The 25,078-nt window shown below is 41.4% G+C and overlaps 1 protein-coding gene and 2 long non-coding RNA genes across 3 annotated transcripts; 1 reads left to right on the forward strand and 2 right to left on the reverse strand.

Moving 5' to 3' along the window:
* The first annotated feature begins 5,054 nt into the window (after positions 1-5,054).
* Positions 5,055-6,441, forward strand: LOC121866584. Its single transcript, XR_006088995.1, has 3 exons — positions 5,055-5,139; positions 5,416-5,620; positions 5,764-6,441. It is a non-coding gene; the product is annotated as an uncharacterized LOC121866584 (long non-coding RNA).
* A 1,682-nt stretch (positions 6,442-8,123) lies between these two features.
* Positions 8,124-23,809, reverse strand: LOC121866535. The gene is made up of 11 exons (XM_042366303.1): positions 23,382-23,809; positions 21,101-21,371; positions 17,168-17,704; positions 16,569-16,712; positions 16,229-16,343; positions 14,596-14,602; positions 14,055-14,330; positions 12,305-12,575; positions 9,617-10,549; positions 9,138-9,329; positions 8,124-8,502 (listed from the first exon to the last, which is right to left on the reverse strand). The coding sequence occupies exons 1-11, from the start codon at positions 23,475-23,477 to the stop codon at positions 8,339-8,341; spliced, it is 3,006 nt and encodes a 1,001-aa protein (XP_042222237.1). The 5' UTR covers positions 23,478-23,809; the 3' UTR covers positions 8,124-8,338.
* On the reverse strand, positions 15,232-16,706 carry LOC121866417. Its single transcript, XR_006088971.1, has 2 exons — positions 16,565-16,706; positions 15,232-16,343 (listed from the first exon to the last, which is right to left on the reverse strand). It is a non-coding gene; the product is annotated as an uncharacterized LOC121866417 (long non-coding RNA).
* Positions 23,810-25,078: the final 1,269 nt, after the last annotated feature.

Genomic DNA, 25,078 nt, shown 5'->3' on the forward strand with positions numbered 1-25,078 from the left:
TATATACACAAAATGACGACTCATAATTTATGGTCAAGTGAAAAAATTTAAATGTTTTAAATTTATTTGTGCAAAACTGAAGACATCAAAAAATAATAAACCTTCCCTTAAGAAGTAACATAAACATTATACTGTACTGAATATGGATAATAAAGTATGAAAGTGGTAGAATGGGATAAGTTTAGAATAATATTAACAAAGTGCGACTCTTATGCATTTATGATGTAGTTATAAAGAATTTGTATTGTGATATAAATGTAACCCAAAATGTAGTCTGAAGGTAATTTTACTTCTACTTTTAACGGGTTACTTACCACTGAGACCTTCATTTGACAGCGTGATTTAAAAAAAATCTGGATACAGCTCCTATAATTGTGTTATTATGTAATTTCCTAGTACTGTATATCTGGAGAAAAAATATGATCTGTTCAGGACAAGAAAAAAACATTATTGCAATTCTCTATCATATACTGTCATATACAGTAAAGTACAGTACTGTATCACATAAAGTACAGTACTGTACTGTATCATATAAAGTACAGTATTGTATCATATAAAGTACAGTACTGTATCATATATAGTATTTGAACGTATAATCATGTTCGAAGCTTCAAATGCTTCAATGAAGCTTCGTGACGTCACTCTCAACCTTCATATATAAAGTCTCGACGAACTCGTTTTCCGCCCATTCTTCACACTCACTAGCTGCAGCTGACAGGGAGGTGCGAAGCCCCACACCCCGCACCTCTAGTCTCCATTATATACGTGTAATTTTTTCCCGACTGTCTACAGTCAATATGGCCAAGAGAAATGGTTATTCTTTTGGTTAGTGTTTATATATACTTAATTATGGCGTAATAAATGCTGATTTAAGTAACAAACTTGCCAGCCGGTTGTTGCAGTTCACTTGGCTTCTAGAGACGTATCCCCAAGTTTCACTGGGCCGTAAGGCCTATGGTACCTACTTTGCAGCTTAAACAAATACATTAATAAGGGTTAGTATTATATTAAGTGTTTCTCTAACGTCTAACCAGTAATTTATTAACGTTTTAAAACTTTTAGGCAAATATACCGCCAAATGAGCCATAACAACTGAGCCGAAACTATAAACCGGTGGCGAGTAACAAGCGTAAACCGCACATCAGTATTTGCGTTATAATTAACCAGTAAGTGAGTGCAATGACGAGATTGGGTGAAATTATTGTATTTTTTTTTATTTCACATTTTCCCTCTTGCTTCGAAGCCCAGCCCACTTTTGGCGGAGCCGGGTGGTCATAACTCAATAGCTACACATTTCTTCTAACGTTCATCACCAAAATATAACTATGTTTTGTGGAATTACGATACAATATTTTTCACTGGCTAGTTCTTTGCTTCCTCTTTAACTAGGATTTCTGGGAGTTGAAACCGAATTTATTACGGGTTTTAGCCGGGCGAAGAGAGGCATGCTAGGCGAGGCAGGCAAGAAACCAGACAGGAAGCGAGGCGAGGCGAGTTGAGGTAGGGAGCCGGGCGAGGCAAGGGAGCCGGCGGAGGGCGAGGTTGAGGGGTTTCAGAATATTTGTACAGTGTATATTAAATTTTTAAAAGTGGACAACCATGGATTTTACCATCGGAAAAACACATTGGTCAACAACCAAAAAGCACCAAAACTAAACTAACGTAACGTAGCCTAACAACGTAACATAGCCTAACCTGGAGGTTCGTTGGTTGTCTGCTTGTAAAAAAAAATACCGGGTTCCTAAAATAAATGTTAAGATGTATATAAAGACACCTTTAAAATGTATTGGTAAATAAGGCCGTAACCATCTCATTAACCTCTGGAAAATGTTAAAATGTTTGGCTCGCCTGAAGATTCATCCCCCAGTTTATTTCAACTGAAGATCAATTTAACCTAAGCCAATCTACGTATTACAATGTGTTGCCGAATCTTTCTTTTTCAGATCAAGGAATGACTGCAGATTCAACTACAGTACAAAACCCTCTGTTATTGGTGTGGTGCAGTATGTGGTCAGTGTGGTGCAGTATGAGGACACAAGTGAAGTGTGGAGCAGTATGTGGGGACAAGACCACGAGTGAAGCTTCTCACAATACACAACGGTGTTCCTTCAGGTCAATTTTAACGTTTTGTGTGAAGGTGTGGGTGTGCGTAGCTTGCTATGGTATCATTTAATGTTTGGTGGGGGGTTGTGGGTGGATGTTGCTTCCTGTGGTGTCGTTTAATGTTTTGTGAGGGTGTAGCTGGGTGTGGCTTGTTGTGGGGTCGTATAACGTTTTGAGAGTGTAGGTGGGTTGGGCTTGTGGTGGGGTCATTTAACGTTTTGCGAGAGGGTGTGGGGTGTTGACACTTAAGGGGGCATGAGGGAGGGAAGGTCTAGTCAGCTGTAATAAACCTTGTGTATAGTGCATGAAGCAGTGTAGTACAGTACAGTACAGTATAGTATAGTGTAGTCGTACTGTATTGGTAAACTAATGTGGAGGTAATGATTTATGTAAACAGTTGGGGACAGTTTAAGTACATGTGATCTAGTTGCAAGTTTAATTTTCATTGTACGTAAATTACAACTTTACACAAGTTGCAGGTAACAGCTGATGTACGTGAAGGCCAATGGAGAAGTGACAGAACCTCGAGCAAGATTTAACTACCAGCATGTTACTTCAGCCTCATCAGTTAAGTTACTTGTACAGTATATCTTAGCTAGTATCTTTATCCAATAAACCACTCGACACTGCTCCTACACTGGGCAGTGGAGGGTGTGTGGGGGGTGCCTTGCTGACTGTTTGAGGCCTAATAGGTCTGTGTGTAGACCTAGTGATCAGTGTGTGGGGCCTGGCGGACACTCTTGGAGGACTGTGTTGGAGGGCTATGGAGGACGATCTGTAGACAGACTGATATTAGAGTAAAATTAATATTAGTTGTAGTGACAGTAGAAATATACAGAACTGTATGCCTATTGATTATTAGTGAAAATTAGTAGCAGTAGTAAACATAGTAAGTTAAACAAGTTGTTGTGGGTGGGTTTCAACTAACTTTAATAACCATAACCTAACCTAAGATAAACTATTCCAAGACATAAATTCAGTATTTTTTTGTCACTTACGTTAACTGATCATGAATTCATAAGTTAATTTTGAAAGAAGTTAAATTTGACTTTTGTAAATAATTAATTTTTGAAAAATTATGTACATTTGACGACAGTTTAACTACATGTTGTTTAGTGGTAGATGGATATTGTATGTTTAACATTCATTCTACATAAATGCCAACTTTAAACATGTTGCAGGTGACAGCTGATGTATGTGAAGGCCAATGGAGAAGTGACAGAACCTTGAGCAACATTTAACACCCAGCATGTTACTTCAGCCTCATCAGTTAAGTTACTTATATATATCTTGGCTATTATGGTCATCCCATAAACTACTCAACACCGTGCTTCTACACTCAGCAGTGGAGGGTGTGTGGGGGGGCCTGGCTGACTGTGTGATGGAGGGCTCTGGAGGACTGTGTGTGAAGGAGGGCTCGTGAGTACTTAGTGGACAGATTGGTCTTCGAGTAAAATTAATATTAGTTGTAGTGACAATATAAATATACAGGACTACATGCCTATTGGTTATTAGAGAAAATTAGTAGTGGTAGTAAATACAGCAAGTAAAGCAAGTTGTTGTGGGTGGGTTTCAACTAACTTTACTAACCTAACTTAACCAGCCTAAGTTAATTAAACGTAATAACGTAGACTGAACCAAATCCGTAATAAGGTCACCGCGACCCGTAGCTGGGGACGTCAAAGGCTCGGTCGGATTGGTACACCGTCAATGACTCTGAGCTCATCTTGGAGGGGGGGGGGAGGGTGGCGTGGCGAGCTACCTCCGGTGTCCTGGCTGAACTGCGAGAGGGGCAACTGCTGGTGTCTTGACTGTCCTGCGACGGTCGTCGAGTAGAGTGCCACCTCGACGGTGGGGGTTTCATCTCGCAGAGGGTTTCATATCTCAGAGGGTCGTTGATCTACCCGACCCGTCCTGGGACAACAACCACGGAGTCTAGCATGTGTAGGAGTCGATGGGGTCACTGAGCCCGAAGGCGAGATGAAGGTAACGGGCGCCTGGTGCGTCTTGGGCAGATCCTCAACTGGCTGCCTCTGGTAGTGCACGTGTGGCGTTTGCATGGTTGAGACCCTTTCCCCCCACTGGGAAAAGGGCCTTCCCCCGCGCATTACCACGTGAGTGCACATGTCGCCGCGCTTCTCTGGGCGCACACGTCGCCGCGCGTCTCTGGGCGCACACGTCGCCGCTCTTCTGTGGGCGCACACGTCGCCACCTCAGCTTGTTTGCAGCTGGGTGGGTGGAGCGGCCCAAAAAGCTCCCATCTCGCCTCCCCATTTTCCCTTCCTTCATATCTTTGAGTTATATATAAAAATAAGTGTTTTTATGTCTACTTAAATAAATTATATACAATATGCCTATATGCCTATCGATTGATTTTTATCCTAAGAGTTATCTGATAAAAATGTGAATTTATTAGGAAGGTACTGGTATGGAGGGTAGGACATGGAACACTATGAATTAGTGCTTTATTTGTAGTAATAATTATATAAACAAAATGACAACTCCTAATTTATGGTTAAGTGAAAAAAAATTGTAGATCAGTCATATTTAATATTTGGTTAGGTAGGTTAAGTTAAAGTTAGGGTAGGTGAGGTTAGGTGAGGCTAGGCTAGGTTATTTCCATGTTTTGTGCCAGTTATTCACTGGCAATGGGGGGGGGTGGCAATTGTATATGAACCAAGCTGTGCAGCTTTTTACGACCATGACGTGCACCAAGTTTGGGGCTGGTGCCCCCACACACTTGGCTAGCTCAAATATTCTGCAAGATAAGTTTTAAAAAGGTTTATGTTCAGTTTCTGAAGGGTCACCTCAAAAGACTTGTCAGAAGCATATCAGTCTCTCTCTCTCTCTCTCTCTCTCTCTCTCTCTATATATATATATATATATATATATATATATATATATATATATATATATATATATATATATATATATATATATATTTTTTTTTGCAGGTATGACTGTAGCCTTGTGGCTAGCCTACAGTATTTTAGGCCTACTTCAAAATGTTTTTTTCTATGTTTTCGTTCTACTGATGTAAGTGCACAACAGCATCGTAAAGTATAACCATGTTTTCGTACTCCTTTTTTATGGCAAATTTACATTTTTTAAACTATATACACTCTTTGAATATTACTGTATTGTAAAATCCTACAAAACCCGTCATACATTTCTTTAGTGATGCATATATGTACAGTAAATGATATTAGTCTGTTCTGCATCCCCTTTGGCCATAGGCATTGGTGATGAAAGCATTATAAAAGCCAATGCTGCTGCTATTGTTATACAGCATTAATTTCTTGTTTCTTTCAGAACTATAAAAACAGAGATATAGAAGACCGAAAGCTTAAAAAGACAGGTGGTGGTCCACGACAAAAAAATATTAAAAGCTTCAGAAGAAATTGCCTTAACAGCATCATTGATGAGGGCCGAGTTAGCAGTGGCTGGTAATTTTTACGAGACCTTCCGCAGTCACCCAGTAGATGAAGAAATAATTCCTTATAGAATGTGCAGATAGGTGAGAATATTTATTGATTTATATCAGTTGTATGCATTCTCATTGATACCATTGCTCAATCTCCTTTGGCTGTGTAAAAATCAAACGGCAGCAGTGACCTACCTTATACTGACTTTTTGCAATTTTGCCTGTTCCAACCCCAGGGCCATCAACCGTGCTCACCAGTCATTGTTCCTGCCTCGACAGTGAATGCTCCTACCTCACCAGTGAATGCTCCTGCCTCACCAGTCATTGTTCCTGCCTCGACAGTGAATGCTCCTACCTCACCAGTGAATGCTCCTGCCTCACCAGTCATTGTTTCTGCCTCGACAGTGAATGCTCCTACCTCACCAGTGAATGCTCCTACCTCACTAGTGAATGCTCCTGCCTCACCAGTCATTGTTCCTGCCTCACCAGTCATTGTTCCTGCCTCACCAGTCATTGTTCCTGCCTCACCAGTCATTGCTCCTGCCTCACCAACACTGGAGCAGGTTCAGGTACATTCAGGAGCCTGTGCATGCGTAACAGACGTGACCAATCGTCCAAGCGGCTAACAAGCCAGTCAGTGGTGAATAGGATAAAAGTATATACATGCTGTTAGAAATTTACTTTCTTACATTTTACAATTAAATAATTTGATTTAAAGTAAATAAATCTACATTAATTTATTTTGTCAAAAATTTTCTTAAGTTAAAAAAGCCGGCAGAAGTATAGCGGCTAATATTTTGCTCACACGTCGCCGCGCTTCTCTGGGCGCACACGTCGCCGCGCTTCTCTGGGCGCGCACGTCGCCGCGCTTCTCTGGGCGCGCACGTCGCCGCGCTTCTCTGGACCTGGTCTCACCCTCCTCTGTATATATACACCTTGATTTGTATTACTCTCTCTAGTCTGTACTCACCCCTGAAGATGTGAATTACACGAAAGCGCTTGGGAACTTCGTGTTTTCTTCTTTCCTTGTGGTTATCATATATATATATATATATATATATATATATATATATATATATATATATATATATATATATATATAAGGGAACAGTATTTGACATTTTCCTTTAAAATCAACCTGGCATCCTGCTTGGCTGGTCTGGCAGAGAAGTCAAATAGTATATCTAAAAATTAAAGTTAGATTGTTAATCTATTAATATTTAACATTTATGAAAGGAAACAAAAGTGAACAACAATTATGTTAACAGAATATGAATTAATTGAATAAAACAGCTGGTATGAAAATTTTATTTGTTTCTATCGTATTAAGAATGTGAAGCTTTTATCAATGAAAGTAATGTATAAACACTTTTGAGTGATAATGAGAGGGGTGTAGGGGTATGGAGATATTAATGTTGTCTAGCACTCAGGATGGAAGGAAACACTAATGTGGTTTTCTTGTATAATATATAAGTTATATGAAGACAGTCTGGTGCTGGAGATGCTGTGTGGTGGGGAGCTGCTCAGTAGAAGACGTTCGGTGAGTAGCGTGTTGAAGGAGGTAGATGTGCAGGAGCTTCGTTAGAGAAGATGTTGCCTGTTGCTGGCCTCCTGGTTGAATAAATGTAACAGCTAGGAGCTTGCTGGAGGAGGTGTTGCTTGTTCAGGAAAATGGGCAGAATGAGAGTTGGTTGGTGAGGAAGCTCAGAAGGACAGCTGGTGGGTCGCCATGCTCGCTGGCGGGAGCGAGGACCGCCAGGCAGGCGAGGAGATGCGAGGGAGCCAGGCAGCGGCGGAGGAGGAGGTGTTGCTTGTTCAAGAAGATTGGTCAGACTGAATCTCACTGGAGAGACAGAGCTTATATACACCCAGCAGCCGCTATGAGTCATGTTGGGAAAACCCGAGAAGTCGCCAGCCTTTTGGCTCGGTTGCTAGGATACGCGGGCATTGGAATGCGGATACGCGTGGTTGCTAGGGAAGACGGTAGCAGGTGGTGTGCAGCTACGCAGTTTGTAGGGGAGACGTCCACTACAGGGGTATACCTGTTACTTCAGCCCAAACTCTGAATGTTAACTTGGTAAGAGTTCTCCGAGTACTGTAAATTAAATAAAAATATACTAGTTTTCTTTGTTTAATAATTAGTGATTATATACAATATATTGTACAGTATTTTATTCTGGAGTCAACTGGTAACAGTTTATCTTGGTTTTAGTTCAGTATTGTTATTATTGTTTATGACGTGTTCTGACTACCGGGTACACTCATCTTGGTGCTGGCACCAATCTTAAATGGGAAAACTGCTATTATTTCACCCATTTTACTATGTTCTTGAATTAAAATAAATTTTCTTCTGTATCAGTAAATATTTTCCTTTAGGTCACCCATGGTGACAACATACACCATAATGACTTACTGTAGGTTCATACTTTATACCCGTCTTACATGGCAAGTACTGTATAGCATAAAACTTAAAATATAAACTGAAAATTTGGGGTAGTCTTTTGCCACGTCGCCTCATACAGTATATATATATATATATATATATATATATATATATATATATATATATATATATATATATATATATATATATATATATATATATATATATACCTGTAGTTTGAATTGTCTGCAACAGAAATATAAATATTTGTGATTTTTTTTTTGTAATTTAATGATATTTGCTTGACTAAACATTATCAGTCAGAAGTTGTCACCTAAGTCAGTTTTTGCATTTCATAACCTCTTCATATGTAAACGTGTTACAGTACTGTAATTTAAAAAATTGTGAAGAGATTTGCCTCAGTTAGGTCACACAGCGGGAGTAACCTTCTCCTCAGCCTCCTTGGCTCTCTGGTGCTGGTCATAGGCTTGGGCAGCTGGCATAAAGAGCCACAGGATGAAGCTGATGAATATCATACCTGACAAGACCCACATGGTGATGGTGTAGCTGCCGCTGGCATCACGGATCACACCTGTAGGAGGAAATCAACGATGTAGTGCAATTTGAGACTCTTGGTCCGTGCACGCCAAGTGTGTTATCAACAGCTTCTACACATATATACATGGTCTGGAGGCAAACGCGTTTTTTTTTTAAATGAGAAATTAGTGCTGAACTCCTTTATGGATCCAATTTAATTTCTGATGACCATAAACCAGTATTTCAAAGTTTACAAAAAAATGGATAATTAAGATATCTAAATACAAAAGCACCTTGAGAACAATTATATATATAGAACTTCTCTAACCCCAGAACCTGAATCTTCATTTTCCGATGTATTTTAAGAGAACTTTGAGAAGAAAAAATCTCAAAAGTTTTTAAAGGACTATCCCTATTTTTTTGGTTAGGTCTTTTGTAATGTTTCTCCATTTTATCTTATGTTACCTCCTAATCTCTAGTTCCATAGTAACTTTACCAGTCTCACTTGTGTCTTTCATCTTCACTAAATGAAAAGAGCATAAGCGGGGAAAATGGCTGTAAATTGTTGTTGATGTTGATGATGATTGTTTGAAAAATGTAAGTTAATTTGCACATTACACCTCAATAGTGTGCTTCAAAATTAATAAAAAAAAAACAATATAGGAAAGGGATGAAAAGGACAGCACTTGCCAATCAAAGGTCCTATGGTGAAAAATCCAAACGCCATCACGAAGTTCCTCGCACCAAACATGGAGGTAAGGTTTTGGACCCCAACAATCCTGGTCATCTGCAGGTTGCTAAGGCTATGGAAGGATCCTAGTGCACTCCCCCACACACCCATTACTACCAACTGCCCCACCACTTCTGTCTGGAAGGTAAAAACTAAAACAAACCATTAACATATTTATTAACAAGGAGCAACAGATGAAAGTAATGCGAGTTTCTAATTATAAGACATTGAAAAGTTATCCCCCATGGTGGCAATGAGAAAACCAAAAGAAGTGCTACATATATCACTTAATTTACGATAAATAAATGTACGATGGTGATTTTAGGAACGCAACCTTATCGTAAATCAAGATATACTTTTATTATGTATGTACACTATAATATCTATTCTGGACACCTCTTATGGAAAAAGAAAAACAAAACAAAATTAAGTGACTTACCAATGATTGAGGTACCCATGGTAAATATGGCACACAGGTAGACAAGTCTCATGTTGAACCAGGAAAAGTCAGAAAGAGGAGACAAACACAGCCTGGTCAGGAAGTTGCAAATACCAGCCACAGATAGATACCAGGCAGCTGTCTGCAGTGAGTGACCTTCTGTTTGTAAGGCAAAAGGCACTATCATGTTGAAGTTTGCCTGCCCACCAATGATGGCCATTGTTGCTAAAGCTATAATCAAGTAAGAGGGATGCCTCAGAGTGCCTACGTCACTTATAATGGAGCGTAGAACCCGTATTATAGTCTCCCAGATTTCACTCATACAGCTGTCACTTCCCTTCTCTGGTGAGGATCTTGCAGGATCATCAGTATCTGGAAACTTTATATTGGCTAAAGATGCTAAGGAGCCAATAGAAGTCAGGCTGGCCAGGTCCACGTCACTCTTTCTAATGGACGAGACTCTGCTGGAAGCCATGGATGTATAAGAGCATTGGCTCATGTGGCGATCTCTGTTGACCTTCCGTAAGTGTTCTTGGGTCACCAACACTGACCACTGGTTTTCATCCATTTTAGAAACAGAACCATTTGAACGAGCACCTTCTAAATTCGTGTTCTCAGATTTTTCTGTTTGTGGCAAGAGTAAAGAAACTCCTTCAAGGTCTGGCTGAGTTTTCTTCTTTTGTGGGTACTTCAGGTGCCACTTGACTGGTTGGTACAAAGTCGCCCCTACAAAGCCATGAAGAATGAGGGCACCAAGAATCATGGTGGCACCCTTGAAGCCATATTCATTTTGCAAGTAGTGGATGAAAAGAGGACTGGAGAAGTGTCCGAGCCCAATACCTGCAGTGAGGAAGGTGTTGGCCAGACCGCGGTGCTTGTCGAAGTACTGTGCCAAATTCAAGAATCCTACACAAGAAAGTCCAGCACCCATACCTGAAATTATAAGCTGAAGTCACAGCTCGGCTATTAAAGTTTTCTGTATGTTATATAAAAGGCTGAATATTGATGATTAATTACATTGTCTTAAGCTTTAGGGGTAAACATTTTGGTCTAATCTTAATATGTGCAATAAAAAAAAACAAAAACAAAAACAAACTTGGATAAACTAAACGCTGTGGCTATTAAGCCGTTATCGACTGAATAGCCTAATAGTATACGCAGCCGGGACGGCTACATAGACAGCCAGGCTATTCAGCCGTGAACCCACTGATCGGGCTCATTAGCCACTTCGGCTGTCGGTTACGTCTCTGTTACACATCGTTGGCAAGTACATGTACTGGGCATGCACTGGCTCCTGAATGTATCTGAACCTGCTCCGGTGCTTGTCAAGTCTGGTCTTGAAAGAGCTCACACTCAACACCCGTAAGAATTTATAGAACTGCACCAAAATTTCTGGAGATGTTATTTGCAGGATACTAAACAATAAAATGGAAACGACAGTGCACATAACCTGACCTATCCAACCTAACCTCCAAACCGGGGGCTCAGCCCCTCGGTATATTAAGCAGAAACTGTATATCTGGTTACAGATATACACTTGTTAATATGTTTATGGGTTCACGGCTGAATAGCCTGGTTGTCTATGTAGCCGTCCCAGCTATGTAGACTACCAGGTTATTCAACTGGTGGCGGTTTAATAGCTACAGCATAAACTAAATATTGTACCATCCTCAATAGAGAGTTTATCAAAGGAATGGCAGAGTTGTAGCAAATATGAGAACATTATATTAATACAGAATAATAATATAATCCTAATATAACAACATAGTAATAACAGTTCAATAAATAATATATATATATATATATATATATATATATATATATATATATATATATATATATATATATATATATATAATAAAGCAAATACATGAGATAAATGGGGCACAGATCACAGCATATATGTCACTGAAAACAAAAGTGACTTCCGACAAAGTAGTCCAGTTCTGTAATACAGTACAGTATACTGAATCTAATGCACAAACTAATTCATATTACATACACAGGTATGTAAACACTTGAGGGTGGGGGCATTGAAACAGTCTTAAAGCTCAGGATCTTAATGAAAGGATCAATAAAGGATAAAATGCTATTCCCATTTACTGTTACTGCAGATTTCACAAACATATTATCTGGTCAGAACTGAGTTTGACAGACTCCCCAAGATCAGTTGAAGCTGTGCTGGGGGAGAAAATACATTTTCCCTCATCTCATACACATACTCGTGTGTTTCTTGAGCAATTTAACTACAACCTGAGCCTCCATGTATGACCTGATAAAACACTTTCACGCTAATTCTTCTATCACGTGTGTCTCTTCTGTATATGACCTTTATACACAGCAGCTTGAGTGCTACAGAAGGTGTCAATACGTTCCCTAACCTGGATATTAAAAGTTAATCCATGTCACCACCACACAAATATTCCCAGCATACTATAGTGTGTGGGTCAGGTTTGGTTAGGAGAGTCTTACTTATACTGTGTGGTCCCTTACAATTAGTTTTGGCAATAGTATATAATAACTCACTTTTAAAAGTTATTTAATTCTCATCCCAAGTCCGACACTGAAGTAACCTATCCTTTCAACTCTCAAAAGTTCACAACCTGGTACTCCTAACTGATTATGACAGTACTATTGATGTCTGATAAAACTTGATAAATAAATTTTATAATCACGAAAATAACTGACCACAACCAAGCGAGAAGAATATGAAGATGACCGCAGGTGAAGTGGCGAAGGTACACAGCGTGAGGCAGGTGGAGGTAAGGAGTGTGCCCGTCATTCCTACCCGCCTGAAGCCAAACTCCTTGCATAAGCTGCCCACAGTTACACCGGTCAACTTCCACATGACCATGAAGCTGCTGTAGATAATGGCTACAGTGGTGGAGGAAGCTTGCCATTCCAGCAGCTGGCTAGAAAACAGGATACCGAAGGACGGAGACAGCATAGGTATCACCAGCTGTAACGATGCGTATTGTTGGTCTCACATATGGTATCCAGCCACTGCACTACATTCAACAAATATATAAATTATTATTCTAGATTAAACAAGTATCTATTAAGAGTTGTATGATGAGTCTTGTTTAATTTTTAATACCCCTGTACTGCCCATGACAAGTTGAAGCTCTGGTAATAAGGGGACACGCGTTGAAGCCTCGTGTTTATCAAACATTCGCGTGGAAACGAAATTTAATTACACTACACCGATTTTAGAAATAAGTAACATTCCGCAGTCGAGGATTTGTGGGGGAATATTCACACATATATATACCTGCTTTCGAATTTGCTCTATTAGGTGTATGATTGAGATACCCGTCCCACTAGAGGTCACAGCCTCAGGTTGAAGAAACCCTAAGTTTAGAAAATTGTCAGAGTAAAACCTTTTGGGAGTTTTGAGTTGTGAACTCTTGGAATAACCTACTAGATAATGCTGTGACGGTACTGAGTGTGAGCTCATTAAAAATCTGACTTAACCAACACTGGCGTTAGTTCAGATACATTCCGTAGCCAGTACTGTACTTGCCAACATTACCTAACAGACTTGACCGACCACCCGAGCGGATAATAGCCAGATAAGTGAAGAGTGAAGAATGCTATATATCACCGTGGATAAATGATAAGATAAATGACACAACTGTTTCAAAACTTTCATCATAAATACGATAACTTTAACCCCCTGATTAAATCCTCAGAGAGATGTATATGTCCTAATTTTTTAAACATTGATGACTACAGTAGTGTATTTACCAACATACAATAAGTACTTAAGCAACATACCTCTCCATTTAATTCAACATAACTTGGCGACCTTTGACCTCAGTAAAGGGTCAAAATTCTAAAACTGTCACTGTTAGATGGCGTCTCGCAAGGTAACTTTGTATATTGTGTGAATTACACCAGAACAGTGAACCAAAAACTACCAATTAAATTTTTATTGCATTTAACGATAATAAAATAACCAGATAATTTTTTTCTTAGAAGTAACTGAGTGGGATACAGGGTATATACAATATTTGCCAAAGCATCATTTTAACTACTCTGCTGTAAGCACTGCTAGTCTACTGTAAGTACTCTCACTAAATTCCCAGTGTTTGTCTGCTGTTTTATCTTCCTCTAAAATGGGATTTCAGTGTTATGATTTATGTGGTAGCATATAATTTCTGACAAACACTTTAGATTATAGTCTCGTGGCTTGTTTGAGTTATTTTATTTAAAGGTAAATATAATCAAAATAGAGAAGGGATCCTGGTGAGCTGCAAGTCTACCAATTTTCAAATTAATTGGTCCTGAATTGAGGGGTAACGATTAATTGTTTATACAAGAAAGAAACAGGAAAAACAATGTCTTCCTCCTTTGGGAGAATAATAATGACATTTACCTCAAGTAATCCCCATTTACAAATATAAAAGTACAGAAATATATATCAAAAGTAACGCACCATATTGAGGAAAGCTCCGATAGCTACCATCCAGCCCCAGCCACCGTCGGGGGCCTGAGGACCCTCCTGCACCTCGGGCTCCTCCCGTACTTCTTGCAATTGCTGCATCTCTGGTTTTTGTTGTCTCTCCTGTAGATGATATTCTTCGGTAACTGAAGTCCTGGAACCACCCACATTATGATCTTGGCTGGCCTTCAGCTGATCCTGGAAAGGAGGCTCATTGGGCTTGTCCGTTGATGGGTTAGGGCTGTTTGGGATCATGTTGGTGCAGGAGACCTACAGGTACCCTTGCTGACTCGGCTCACACTCACGCCACACCAAGTTATCATCTGGAATTCTCACTCACTATCTGTCCACACCTGTGTCAGTATTATTAAATTACACTAATCGCAAAATAAAGCGCCAGGTAAGTCTGAGAACGAGCGCAGCGCCTGCAGCAGAGGAGGTAGTGGGGCCAGCCTGGAGTTTTGAGAGCTACGTATAGACAGCATCACGCTTGGCTCAACACTGGCTACACTCATAACCTCATTATCAACTCTACCCGATGACTGTTGCACACCCAAGGCCGTTTAATTCACAAGAAAGATAAGTACAACATTGATTTCCTGTATGTAATGTGTAAATTATTTATGATACGACGCATAATTTTGTAATTAAGTGAACGTAGACGATATAAAGAAAACCGTTCCATTACTTCTATGTAAATTAAGTCGAAGATTAAATTGTGATATTTAGTGAATCAGTTTCCATGAGTTAGTTCACATGTAAAGCAAAGAAACTACATTCAGTATATATATATATATATAAAGGAAGAAAACACAGTCAAGTTATAGTGTGTGTGTGTGTGTGTGTGAAGCCACACAATCACTCTGCTCGTAAACAGTACTATGTACTGTAATAAAACATTGAGACTTTAATGGCCCTGCAAATAACAACACAATAAAATATTCATAACGCTACTTACTCTATGACGGTAATTTTCAAATCACGTTTTTTATATATAATTACCTTTACCATTTAAACACATTACTGTACATCTTAAGGGGACAAGAACACACCCTTTAGCGCTAAGCAAAGATGTGATGAGTGACTCCAAGCATCACATCGTAAAGAAATCTAATACCGTACTGTAGTTTATAATGAAAATAGCATTGCGTGTAATCAATAAAAAGAGTGATTATTTAAACTAAAATCTTTATTTAGACAGAAATACACTTTATATTTCTTCAGTAAATGTATTATAATGATAAGCCACTTTGTATATTTTAACCCGCATACACACCCTTTTGTTTCATTATATACGGTGATCAGAAAGTGTTATATTACAATATCGTGTTGACGTATGTAGGTGTAATGAAAATAATAACAGACGTTTATCTGTGAAAGTAAGTCCACATAACATTGGATCTCACGTAATACAAGACCTAACGAAGCAAACAAACAAAGCGAAGGTTCTACCAATAAGAATTTATGGGTAATTAAAATATCATTAGCCTCATCTTATTAATATGATACGCCAGAGTTAACAGCCTGAAGGAACGATTAGATCAAGATACTTTATCAAATATGCCGTAACTTGGTAAAATGTCAACCAGGGATTAATAAATACACACGAATGAGATTTATGTTGAGTATGGACATTCCTTAAGTGATGGTTCAACTCTGGTAGCGTTTCATGGTCCGAGTGATTGTAAGTTCAACGTTCATCTTTTCGTTGTAATGTTTGACTGGGTGAAAAGACTGAACAGTGAACACTTCATAACTAAAATAGTAACAGCAAAAGTTATGTTTCAAATTCATGACCCTGTAACGGTTTAATTTTTTATAATATATACCACAATTCAATTTTCAGAGACGTGCCAATATGCAAGTAGAGCGGTCCGTCTCTTTAAGGCTGTGATATTCTAGCAGGCTTGCCTCTTAGTCCCTCAATTACACCACCCTGTGGCGGCCCCCCAGCTCTACACCACGGCTAAACCAAGGTAGAAAAAAAAAATTCTTTCGTTTCCCATTAGTATGTATGCTTTATATTCTTTGTAAGATGATGTATTTGTAAGAACTGTTTTTGTGAAAATGAGGGCACACGGTACACGGCAAATATATTACAAGCCACAACAACTCAAAGGTTAAAGTGTGTGGAGGTCTGCCGGGGTGACTCGCTCCGCTCTTTGCACCGGTTGTCGTAAGCTTGGGCGGCCGGCATGAAGAGCCACAACACAAAGCTGGTGAGGATCATGCCCGCTAACACCCACATGCTGACGGTGTAGCTGCCACTGACGTCACGTAATCCTGGAGAGGGACACCTTGCATTACATGCATGAGGATCACTCTTGAATTTTGGGGTAAATAGTTATATTTGTGTTGATAATTTAGATATGTGTTGTACTAAATTTTGTATACATGGTCTAGGAAAAATATCGTTGTTGTGAATATACTCAATATATGGTTGTAATTCTTAAAACAACGTATATATGCATTCAAGAGTTGCAACATCTGGCTGAAGAAGCGACTTGCCAATTAGAGGAACGATTGAGAAAAAACCTAGAGCGCCGAGGAAGTTCCTGGCGCCGTACATGGAGGTGAGGTTGTGGAGCCCAACGATTTCAGTCATGAGCAGGTTGTTCAGACCGTAGAAGATACCGATGGCACACCTGAACACTGACCAGAGTTAACACGCACGCAGGCAGAGATCAACAGAAGCCTAATAACCAGAAGTCGTGTTTGTGGATTATTGTCATACAGATAATATCAGAACAATGCACTGCGAAAAAATGCCAAACTTACCAATAATAGATATACTGAGGGTAGCCATGCCAATCATATAGCAGAGTCGCATGTGGAACCAGGAGAAATCTGAGAGAGCTGACACGCAGATCCTGGTAAGGAAACTGCAGACTCAAGCCACAGACACGCACCAGGCGGCAGTCTGTGGTGAGTGACCAGTTGCCTGTACGGCGAAGGGCACCAACACGGTGAAGTTGGCCTCCCCGTTAACTATTAAAGTTGACCCTAAGGCTATGATAAAGCAAGATGGATGCTTCAGGATACGAATATCGTTTATTACTGAGTGAAGGACTCGTGTTATGTTGCGCCAGAGTGTACACATGCAGTTCACAGGTCTGCCAGGCGAGGATGTTGCTTCTTCGTTTGCCTGAGCGGCCACGGAGTTACAGGACAGGCTGGCCAGGTCCACGGCAGACGTAGCGGATGAATACTTACTTGGATATTGAATCCTTCCTGGTCTCTGCTGACTTGTTGCAAATACCCTGAGTCGAACAACGTTGGCCAATTGTACTCTTTAACTTGAGTAGTGGAAGCAGTTGGGCCATTCTCTGGGACGCGAGTGTTTGGTAAGAGGGTAGAAACAACATCAGGATCGTTGAGAGGTTTCTTCATCTTGGTGAACCTCCCGTGCCACTCGACTGGGTGGAACAAGGTGGCTCCTACGAAACCATGAAGAATGATGGCGCCAAGGATCATGGTGGCGCCCACAAAGCCGTATTTATCCTGCAGAAAGCGGATGAGCAACGGGCTAAAGAAGTGACCGAGTCCTGCGCCAGCCATGAGACAGGTGTTGGCCAGGCCGCGGTGCTTCTGGAAGTACTGCGCCAGGATGAGGTAGCCTACACACGAGAGCCCACTACCGAGACCTGTCAACATAACCTGGACTTAGTGCTCACCGAAATGAAGGTTTATTCATAGTTTTTTGAAAGACTGAAAACTAGGTCAAGTTAGAATTGTCTGAAAAAATTAGTGCTATAAAGAGCTAGAATGTTTTGAGATTGAATACCAGGGAGAGTTATAATTTTCTGGAAGACTTGAGAGCCAGGAAGAGTTGAAACCTTTCACTGTATTAGAATATAACAAAAGTCATCTCATGGATCACTTCGCTAACAATTATTCATCATAAAAATAAACAGTATAACTCTCTCAGTGGTTTAAAAAATTGCCGTAGTTAAGCAACGCCGCGGTTAAAAAGTACCGTAGCTGAGGGACTGATTATCTCTGGTAGTGTGTGTGTGTGTGTGTGTGTGTTTAATAGCCCCCAGGTTGAGTTCTTCCTCATCAAACAGGGGGTAAAACAAAGATGTGTACTGGCACTAACTATCTTTTCCAGTTTCTTGACTGCCTTTCTTACTCTGTGGCCAATCAAGCCATCCAATGACGGATGAAAGGACTCTTAAACATAAGACGACTTTAGGCAGGAACAAAGGTGTCGGTCGCTTCCATCACTGAACATCAGTATACGGACGACCTCACTCTCATCGCACACACTGAACGCGACCTACTGGAGATCTCGAACACTTACGCAGAAGCATTCGCAGGTTGACGGTACTATCTCTAATGTTAACTTTGGTTTCCACCTGTCCACCACCGCGGGGACATCAATGAAGAAAAAAAGCATAAGATTAGATGTACTTCTGAAGCCTTCGGCAGAGCCCGTACTCGTGTCTTCAGCTGTAGAGAACTTATATTATTTACAAATCTGCGCATATATCGATCAGTGGTCCTCCCCTGATCTGTATGGCAGAGATGTGGGTCACAGACAGCAGACCCCCTCACCTAGAAGACGGTCACTCCACACCGTAACGCGGGGAGTACCACACGAGAAGGTGGTTAATACTTTCGAATTAGCTCGATTGCATATTGAGACAGAGAAACGCCAGCGCCGGAAAGACGCTGCCACCGCCCCTCCAACACTAGATGTAGCCCCCAACACGTGCAACATCTGTGGACGGTCCTGCCGGTCCCGTATCGGCCTCCTGAGCCGCCTCAGAGATTACTGTATGATCGTCATACTGTACTCCGAGTGATAGTAGTAGTAGTAGTAGTGTGTGTGTGTGTGTGTGTGTGTGTGTGTGTGTGTATTTATATAATATATAATAATATATAATAATTAAGGGTTTATTGAAAAATTCTGCAGCCGAATGCTGAAAATATACATTGGACATAAATGACTTATTACATACATTGGTGGTTTAACAAAAGCCTTCATTAGAGAAAGGTAAAGGAACATACAGTGAACATACAGATTAATGTAGGTGTTGAACAGCAAACTCGTGGTGCAGTATTTCCCTCACAGGTGGTTTTATGAAGGGCTTCACGTGGTGTAGTAACTCCCTCACAGATGGTGTTATGAAGGGCTTCACGTGGTGCAATATCTCCCACACAGGTAGTGTTATGAAGGGCATCATGTGTTGCAGTATCTCCCTCACAGGTGGTGTTATGAATGGCTTCATGTGGTGCAGTAACTTCGTCACAGATGGTGCTACGAAGGGCTTCATGTGGTGCAGTAACTCCCTAACGGATGGTGTTTTGAAGGGTTTCACTTGGTGCAGTAACTCCCTCACAGGTGGTGTTATGAAGGGCTTCATGTGATGCAGCAACTTGCTCACAGGTGGTGTTATGAAGGGCTTCATGTGGTGCAATAACTTGCTCACAGATGGTGTTATGAAGGGCTTCATGTGGAGCAGTATCTCCCTCACATATTGTCATGGGTTGCGTTAGGCTTACCCACGCAACCAACTCCAAAGTTTGTTTTACCAGAGATAAGACGCCCGGCGAGGCATAACTGGGACATGTATTTTTCAATTAGTGTATGTTAGCCAGCCTTTAGGGGGGTGGGCAGTGGAACAGTGTTGTACTGTTCATCGCTTCACACCCAAAAACCTCATTTTAAGTAGTATCCCCTGAGCCATGGGTTAGTTAAGACGTCGTCTCCATCCTCTCCCTCCTGAAAGGGGGCGGGACACCACACCACACAGAGTCCTCCACCGCCACTCCGTCCTGTGAACCGTCGTCGACACGAGACTAAGTGTGTTAACCTAGGTTGTTATCCCCGTGGAAATATCACGTGTGGATGCCTGGTTGCGACAAGAGCAATCCAGGCTGGCCTATCAAACCTACAGTAAATGGTTAATTAATTCACGCTTACAGAGTTCTCCTGCACGACACCCGTCTACTGTGACCGTGATCGACATGAGACTAAGTGTGTTAACCTAGGTTTGTTATCCCCGTGGAAATATCACGTGTGGAAGCCTGGTTGCGACAAAAGCAATCCAGGCTGGTCTATTGCACCTAAATGGTTAATTCAAGTCACGCTTACCAGTTCTCCTTGCCGCGACAACCGTCTACCGTGACTGTCAGTGACGCGAGACTATGTGTGGTACACCAAGAGTACCTTTTGTTGTTATGGCCGTGGAAGGTCGACACGAGACTAAGCGTGTTAACCTAGGTTGTTATCCCCGTGGAAATATCACGTGTGGATGCCTGGTTGCGACAAAAGCAATCCAGGCTGGTCTATTGCACCTAAATGGTTAATTCAAGTCACGCTTACAGAGTTCTCCTGCACGACACCATGTGTGGTAACCCAAGAGTACTTTTTGTTGCTGTGGCCCGTGGAAAGAAGTTCTTGTGCGGAAGCCTGGTTGCAACAAAAGCAATCCAGGCTGGCAGTAAATGTATCACTTGAAGAATTAAGGCTCTGTTAAGTTATACCCATAGTAGAGTAATCACATGTGTCCCAAGTTAAAATTCTCTTTTAGAAGATTAATTTTATTACAGCGTGAACGTGAGTGAATCATATATCCATGCAAATTGTAAATCATTGTATGGAAGCTTGACAAATAAATGTAAGTGCAATTATCTGCCCGTATCTGTGATCCTATCTTATTATTACTAAAGGTAATGACTGATTGGTTATGACAAAGTATAACCAGTAACTTAGATGGATGTTGAAAATTAAATGAATTCATTAAATCATCATTTATCAAGTATAAATCATGGAATGTCGAGTGGTGGAGTGAACTTCTACATAGATACGCCATAATCTCCTGTAAGTAATCAGTGTGAAGGTATCGGACTCTACGGTAAGAAATAAGAAATACGACATATTATTATCTTTATATAATATAATCCACTCATACTACCACCGATTCATCTTGGTGGACCGATTCATACCAAAACCATGACAGATGTGTGTGTGTGTGTGTGTGTGTGTGTGTGTGTGTGTGTGTAATCGTACCTCCAATACCACCCTTACTGACCACAGCCGAGCGAGAAGAACACAAAGAGGGCCTCGGGCGATCTGGCGAAGGCGCTGAGGATGAGGCCAGTGGCAGTGAGGAACGTCCCCGTCATGGCCACCCGCCGGAACCCAAACTCCCGCGTCAGGGTGCCCAGGGCGACTCCTGTGAGCCTCCACACCACCATGAAGGCGCTGTAGATGAGGGCGACGCTGGTGGAGGACACTTGCCAGTCCATCAGCTGACGGGAGAAGAGGATGCCGAAGCAGGGAGACAACATCGGCACTACCAACTGCAAGATAGATAGATAGACAGACAGATAGATAGATAGATAGATAGACTTGCTGACAGATAGATAGATAGATAAATAGACTTGCTGACAGATAAATAAATAGATAGATAGACTTGTTGACAGATAGATAGATAGATAATCAGTAAAATCATACAAGTTTATGCTCTAGGCACTGTACGTAGGTTGGGACGTTGTCTAACAGATGGAAACACGTGTACAGGATAGAGAGAATATGGCCGTCTTGGGGTACACAGAACACGGGGGAGAAGGCCAATATTTAGCCACAGTGAAGGAGTGAGTTAAGATTCTGGGGTTGAGTTGTCATGGTTCGATTTTTATTAGTATACGTAAGATAAAAGTCATAGATTATAAACAGAAGAATCTTTAAGCAACTCTTATTTTTGGTGAGAGAAAGAGATGTACAGTCCCCTTCACTCGTGCGTTTACAGGGGCTCATCATATAAACATTCCACAAATCATTACATTGAGATATTTGTTTTAATATTGTTTTATTTTGATTCCATAGTATGTTTATTAATGCAAATTGACTTCCGTGGAATGTAAACAAACACAGGTCTACCACACTGCACAAAATCCAACGAGTCCCTGTAAACGCACAAGTGAAGGGGACTGTACTGTACAAAGCTGAGAGTCTTCTAGTCCACAGCCACATTGTTTCATCTCAAAATTAAATTAGTTGATATCGAAAAATTTACATAATTGTTCTGAAATGGAGTTGTGGGGTGTAATACTGAGATTAAATTAGGCATCAGTGTACCTCAAAAGTCGTCCACTTATCAAGAGATCTGATGTGAAGCCATTTACATCACTATCAGCTGGGTCACGTAGAGGAACTCGGAAGAATTTAAATTATTTCGTCGAATATTATTTAGTTATCGTCCTGCTGGTGCCTGGTGGTCAAGAAATGAGGCTCGATAACACGTTATATATATTTTTGTCTTCTAATTTTTCGTTCAGGGGGGATGTTGCGTCATGCTTGTTAGTCAGTTGGAGTACAGTGTACGGAAGACGAGAGAGATAGCCGCCCCACTTATCACTGCTTGACTTGTATGTTTGTGTGTGTTTATCTGTGAGGGTAGTAAATGGCAAAAGGTCGACTTCGTTGCTTTAGGTGTGATGGTGTGATTCTAGTTTTGGGTTAGGATCAGCAGCCAAGGCACGAGATAACAGGGTGGTAAATATTGCCAAGTGAACGCAGTAATCACACTGTAGGGGGTAGGGGGGAGCATCACACACACAGCGTTTTATTTATTTATTTATTTATTTATTTATTTATTTATTTATTTATTTATTTTTGTAAAGAAGGGATGGTGGAAGAGAAATACTAACAGTCGAGGAAGAGGATATATCGCGGTCTAATACGCCCACAGACACACCATTGGGAAATTTTTCAGGGATTGTGTGAAGGACGATACACCGCATACAGTGCTGGATGACCTTTCACACACACACACACACACACACACACACACACACACACACACACACACACACACACACACACACACACACACACACACACACACACACACACACACACACACACACACACACACACACACACACACACACACACACACACACACACACACACACACACACACACACACACACACACACACACACACACACACACACACACACACACACACACACTCTGTTTGGCTGCCCGTCACATAAGATCATTACTCAGATAAAACCACAGTGAGTCTTCTCCAAATACCATCCACTCATGATGCTAACGAGACGAGGACTTCAACATGGCTTAGCATATGACCCAAAGCCTAAACTGTTGCGTCTCCAGGGATGTTATTACCACAATCAATCAATCAATCACTACAATCAAATCACCTTTGTCTACTCCCGACGATAATATAAATAAACACTTCAGGTCTCACAAAAAAAAATGGCATGACATATCAACACGTAATCGACAAGGACTTGGGTGATATACATGATAATAACAAGAGACAAAAAAAAGTGACTCACCGCTATCAGGAACACCCCGCCAGCGACCACCCAGCCCCAACCCCCATCAGGAGTTCCAGGGCCTTGTTGGTGAGTCTCGGGTCCTTCTCGCCCCATTTGTGGACTCTAGAGGGACCTACAGTACAAACAGAGAAGTCTTGGTTAGTCTCCTGATGATTTTTCAAGAGGTGCCTGTCTGGTCTTAAAAGGCTCCGTGACGAAGAGATTTAATGAGAGATTCTTGATTTCGAAGTCACTCACTCACTCACTCGCTCACGGTTCTTTCTCCTCCCATTAGTTCTAGTCTCTTGTGTATGATTTCAAACGTAATTAATGTCAGTAGGTTTCATAAAATCTTTTCATCTCGTCTTGTTTATATAATTTCTTTTTAAGGTAATTTTCAGACATGAGATAAAACACACCAAGGAGTAGTGAGGGAGTAGGGGATGAATGAGATTCACCAATAGAGGAGGAGGCACCAGGCAGCACTATCTCTATGACCGCCGTGATCACCACTAATACAGCTACTGTTCACCACAGCTCCGTCACCGTGAGCTTCCTTTCTGTTCCCCCTCCCTCCCCTCCCCTAGTACCACCATACTTCCTCTCTCTCCCCTGATACCTCCCCCCCTGGCACCATGTCTCCTGACACCATGTCTCTCTACCCTCCTGATACCTCCCTCCCCCTGCATCGTCCCTCCCTCCTCCTCCACCCCGTCCCCTCATCACCCCCTCACCTTACCCCAGGAATAAAACCTTATGATAATATACGAAGCACGACGTTACGTAGTCTGTGTCTGTCTGTCTGTCTGTCTGTCTGTCCATACGTTTTTCCACTCAGTGAACTTCCTCTTTTCCTCACCAGAGTGAACCGGATGACGTCAATTGTGAGCCTGTATGATGCGGGGGAGGAGGAGGAGGGAGAATGAGAAGAAGGATGAGGAGGAGGAGGAGGAAGGAAGGAGTGTAGGAGGAAGTGTAAGGAAAGGATGATAATGGAGGAGGAAAGGAGGAGGAAAGGGGGAGGAGGAGGAAAAGGGAAGGAGTGTACAGGAGGAGGTGGTGTAGGGAAGGCAGTGCCCAAGCATGACATCACCGAGCTGTATCAAGCGACGGTTCCCCCTACCCCAAGTCCCATCACCCACACATGTTCTTCACTTTAACATTGTTGTTTGTAAACGGGAGTGAGGCCATCATGGTATCCGGAGGCCCTATACAGCCCCCCTGGAGCCCTCAACTCCATGGGCCCGGGAAAGCAGTACCTTACCCCACCTCCCTGCTTGAGCACAGAGGGAAGGGGTGTAGGGAGATGGAGGAGGAGGAAGATGAAAGGGGGTATAGGAGGAAACAAGGGGGTTAGGGATAGGAGGAGGAAGGAACGAAAAAGAGGAGGAGGAAGGAGAAAAGAAAGAGGGCACATCTAAGATAGAAGATGATTCAGCTCCCAGCAAGGATAATACAGGATACACTTACGACTGTGTACACAACTGCTCTTAGAAAAAAAAATAATTCCTAGTAAGGCTGAAGACATCCTGTGGCAGCGTCTATCTTTGGTTTAAAAATGGCCGCCATTCGAATTTATTATTATTAATATTTTGGCCTTCAACCGCCTCAAATCATCCATCTTTAACTCTAAATTCATGCTTTCACAACCTAACCAGGACTTGTGTTGCATACTCCATGACTGTTTTACAGTTTTTGCCTGGTAGCAAAGTGTG

The sequence above is a fragment of the Homarus americanus genome, unplaced genomic scaffold (genome assembly GCF_018991925.1).
Source record: "Homarus americanus isolate GMGI-L3 unplaced genomic scaffold, GMGI_Hamer_2.0 scaffold16430, whole genome shotgun sequence".
Lineage (NCBI taxonomy): Eukaryota > Metazoa > Arthropoda > Malacostraca > Decapoda > Nephropidae > Homarus > Homarus americanus.

What these genes read in the sequence shown, in the direction of transcription:
- LOC121866535 (XM_042366303.1), bottom strand. Translation starts at nt 23,477, where the DNA reads ATGGGGCGAGAAGGACCCGAGACTCACCAACAAGGCCCTGGAACTCCT. An exon ending in GTTCTTCTCGCTCGGCTGTG is followed by an intron (nt 17,705 to 21,100) that starts GTCAGTAAGGGT and finishes TTATGTTGACAG; the next exon opens with GTCTCGGTAGTGGGCTCTCG. An exon ending in CTCAATCGTTCCTCTAATTG is followed by an intron (nt 16,344 to 16,568) that starts GCAAGTCGCTTC and finishes GTCCCTCTCCAG; the next exon opens with GATTACGTGACGTCAGTGGC.